Consider the following 3,249-nt stretch of genomic DNA (forward strand, 5'->3'; position numbering starts at 1 on the left):
CCAAAGATTTGGATGTGCTAACAAACTTCAAACGCACATTAATGAATCATTTCAAAATGAAGGACTTAGGTGCAGTCTCTAAGTTTCTAGGAATGAATATTGATATCAAGAGAAATAATGACAACTCAGTCCAAGTTCAATTACTGTTGAAAGACTACATCCATAAAACTCTACTAGAATATGGTATGCTCGAGTGCAACTCAGTTGCAACGCCTTTGGATGTTAAAGGGAAATATGTGTATGATGATAGTCCACCATGTAATCCCACACAGTACAGAAGTATAGTTGGAAAGTTGATTTTTGCCAGTAACACAGTGAGATATGACCTTTCTTATACCGTTAGTTATCTTGCTACTAAACTTCAGGAACCTACCCAAGCAGATTATAAGAAAGCACGCAGAGTGCTCAGATATTTAAAGGGTACACAAGATTTCCTGATAACATACAAGAAGACGAGTAAACGGTTTGATCTCAAAGGATTTACTGACTCTGATTGGGCAGCTGAGCAGGTAGAAGTCAAATCAGACGTTACAAACTCAGACCCAATCAAACATTTTGGATTAGATCAAGACACAAAAGATATACAAGCAAGAAGAAGTCATACTGGGTATATATTTACCGGATCAGGATCACCACTCAGTTGGAAATCGAAGAAACAAGTGTCAATTGCTTTAAGCAGTACTGAGGCCGAATATATGGCTATTTCAGAAGGTGTTAAAGAAGGATTATGGCTCAAGTCAATGTATGAGTGCTTAAATATCGAATTTGATACAATCACTCTATTTACTGATAATCTTGGAGCCAAGAAGCTTGCAGAACATTCTGCATATCATGATCGTACCAAACACATAGATGTACGGTTCCACAAAATACGTGAAGTATTACAAAGAGAACAATTTAAAATTGAAAGTGTTACTACTAACAAAAATATAGCTGATATGCTCACTAAGGCATTACCCAAGACTACCATGAATAATCTACTAAGAATAATATTTGAACCAACAGATTAAGAGAGGGTGTTGAAGTATTGTGTCAGAAACATGCAGGATCGTATATGACACAATTATGTAATCTGTTGGTTGCAAACAAATAGCTGAGAGAATATTGTAGAAATCCTAAATTGAGTTATTTAAAATATCCCGTATAGGTGAGTCAGGATATTTTAAATGATAGCTAGTCACGTGGAATAACGAACAATGATAAATTGCTCTTGGCAAGCTTGCTAATCCTATATTAGCAGTAGGCTATAAATACGCCACCATAAGTCCTAGACTTAGAGTAAATTTTTATAGAGAGATAAGCAACTCTGATTTATATAATACCGATAATATTATAAGACACACCTCAAGATAAGTATTACTCGTGATTAAACTTACTAACAATATGACTCGTATAGAAGATATAGAACGTCCATTTCAACAGAATCGTATCCCAGAATACACATTGAAGTGTTTGCAAGCTCCGTAGGGATAGCAGAAGTGTCATTGTTACACGGAGTACCCAAGTACTTAACGGGAACAAAAGCCTTAAGATAACAGTCCCATGACCCGAACTCATAGGGAGTGAACTCCATGAGAAATGAATTGTAGCAGTTGGAAGAGGTAAGATTGGTGCTGATAGATGCCACTATAGGGAATGGCTGTTGATGGTGTAGAAAGGAAGGCTTGTTTATTGCCATGGAAAGGGAAATACCTGGGTTCTGTGTATCTGTAGCAAACACATTGTATGATAGGGCTCTTCCCCAATAATCAGTAAAGGAGATGTAATAGCCTGCTTGTCTTTTAGCCCTCACTTCAGAATGCAATCGTTCATAGTAAGCAAATAGACCGCTGGCTACTTTACTTGTTGAATTATTTGGTGATGATGAAGGCTTGGTAATAAACGCTACTGCAGTTGAGTTCCCCTTCTTCTTCTGGCCAATCATTGATTGAACAAGGTTACCAAAAAATCCACCCTTAAAGTAAATCATGTCAGCTATATGTGTCTTGTGGATGCTCTTTGTCATTTGTTGTTCAAACAACAATCCTGATAGCCATGCCATCCACAACATATCGTTGGATCCTTTGGGACTCTGCTTTGCATCAGTATATAGTTTTTGTTGGACCTGTTACGGATCGAGCTCCAGGATGCCCTGTAGAAGAGTCTGGTGGATATTCCATATTGATTCTGTTGAAATGGACGTTCTATATCTTCTATACGAGTCATATTGTTAGTAAGTTTAATCAAGAGTAATACTTATCTTGAGGTGTGTCTTATAATATTATCAGTATTATATAAATCAGAGTTGCTTATCTCTCTATAAAAATTTACTCTAAGTCTAGGACTTATGGTGGCGTATTTATAGCCTACTGCTAATATAGGATTAGCAAGCTTGCTAAGAACAATTTATCATTGTTCGTCATTCCACGTGGCTAGCTATCATTTAAAATATCCTGACTTACCTATACGGGATATTTTAAATAACTCAATTTAGGATTTCTACAATATTCTCTCAGCTATTTGTTTGCAACCAACAGATTACATAATTGTGTCTTATACGATCCTGCATGCTTCTGACACAATACTTCAACAAATCCTATATTAGCAGTAGGCTATAAATACGCCACCATAAGTCCTAGACTTAGAGTAAATTTTTATAGAGAGATAAGCAACTCTGATTTATATAATACCGATAATATTATAAGACACACCTCAAGATAAGTATTACTCGTGATTAAACTTACTAACAATATGACTCGTATAGAGGATATAGAACGTCCATTTCAACACATATTTCCCTTTAACATCCAAAGGCGTTGCAACTGAGTTGCACTCGAGCATACCATATTCTAGTAGAGTTTTATGGATGTAGTCTTTCAACAGTAATTGAACTTGGACTGAGTTTGTTGAAATGGACGTTCTATATCCTCTATACGAGTTATATTGTTAGTAAGTTTAATCACGAGTAATACTTATCTTGAGGTGTGTCTTATAATATTATCGGTATTATATAAATCAGAGTTGCTTTTTTTCTCTATAAAAATTTACTCTAAGTCTAGGACTTATGGTGGCGTATTTATAGCCTACTGCTAATATAGGATTAGCAAGCTTGCCAAGAGCAATTTATCATTGTTCGTTATTCCACGTGACTAGCTATCATTTAAAATATCCTGACTCACCTATACGGGATATTTTAAATAACTCAATTTAGGATTTCTACAATATTCTCTCAGCTATTTGTTTGCAACCAACAGATTACATAATTGTGTC

The 3,249-nt window shown here is 35.7% G+C and overlaps 1 protein-coding gene across 1 annotated transcript; it reads right to left on the reverse strand.

Moving 5' to 3' along the window:
- Positions 1-1,375: 1,375 nt before the first annotated feature.
- Positions 1,376-2,050, reverse strand: KQ657_003928 (uncharacterized protein; the record flags this gene model as incomplete). Its single annotated transcript, XM_043194622.1, has 1 exon — positions 1,376-2,050. The coding sequence occupies one exon, from the start codon at positions 2,048-2,050 to the stop codon at positions 1,376-1,378; it is 675 nt and encodes a 224-aa protein (XP_043046812.1).
- Between the last annotated feature and the right edge of the window lie 1,199 nt (positions 2,051-3,249).

The sequence above is a fragment of the Scheffersomyces spartinae genome (genome assembly GCF_019049425.1).
Source record: "Scheffersomyces spartinae strain ARV_011 chromosome Unknown scaffold_46, whole genome shotgun sequence".
In the NCBI taxonomy this organism is placed as follows: Eukaryota; Fungi; Ascomycota; class Pichiomycetes; order Serinales; family Debaryomycetaceae; genus Lizanozyma; species Lizanozyma spartinae.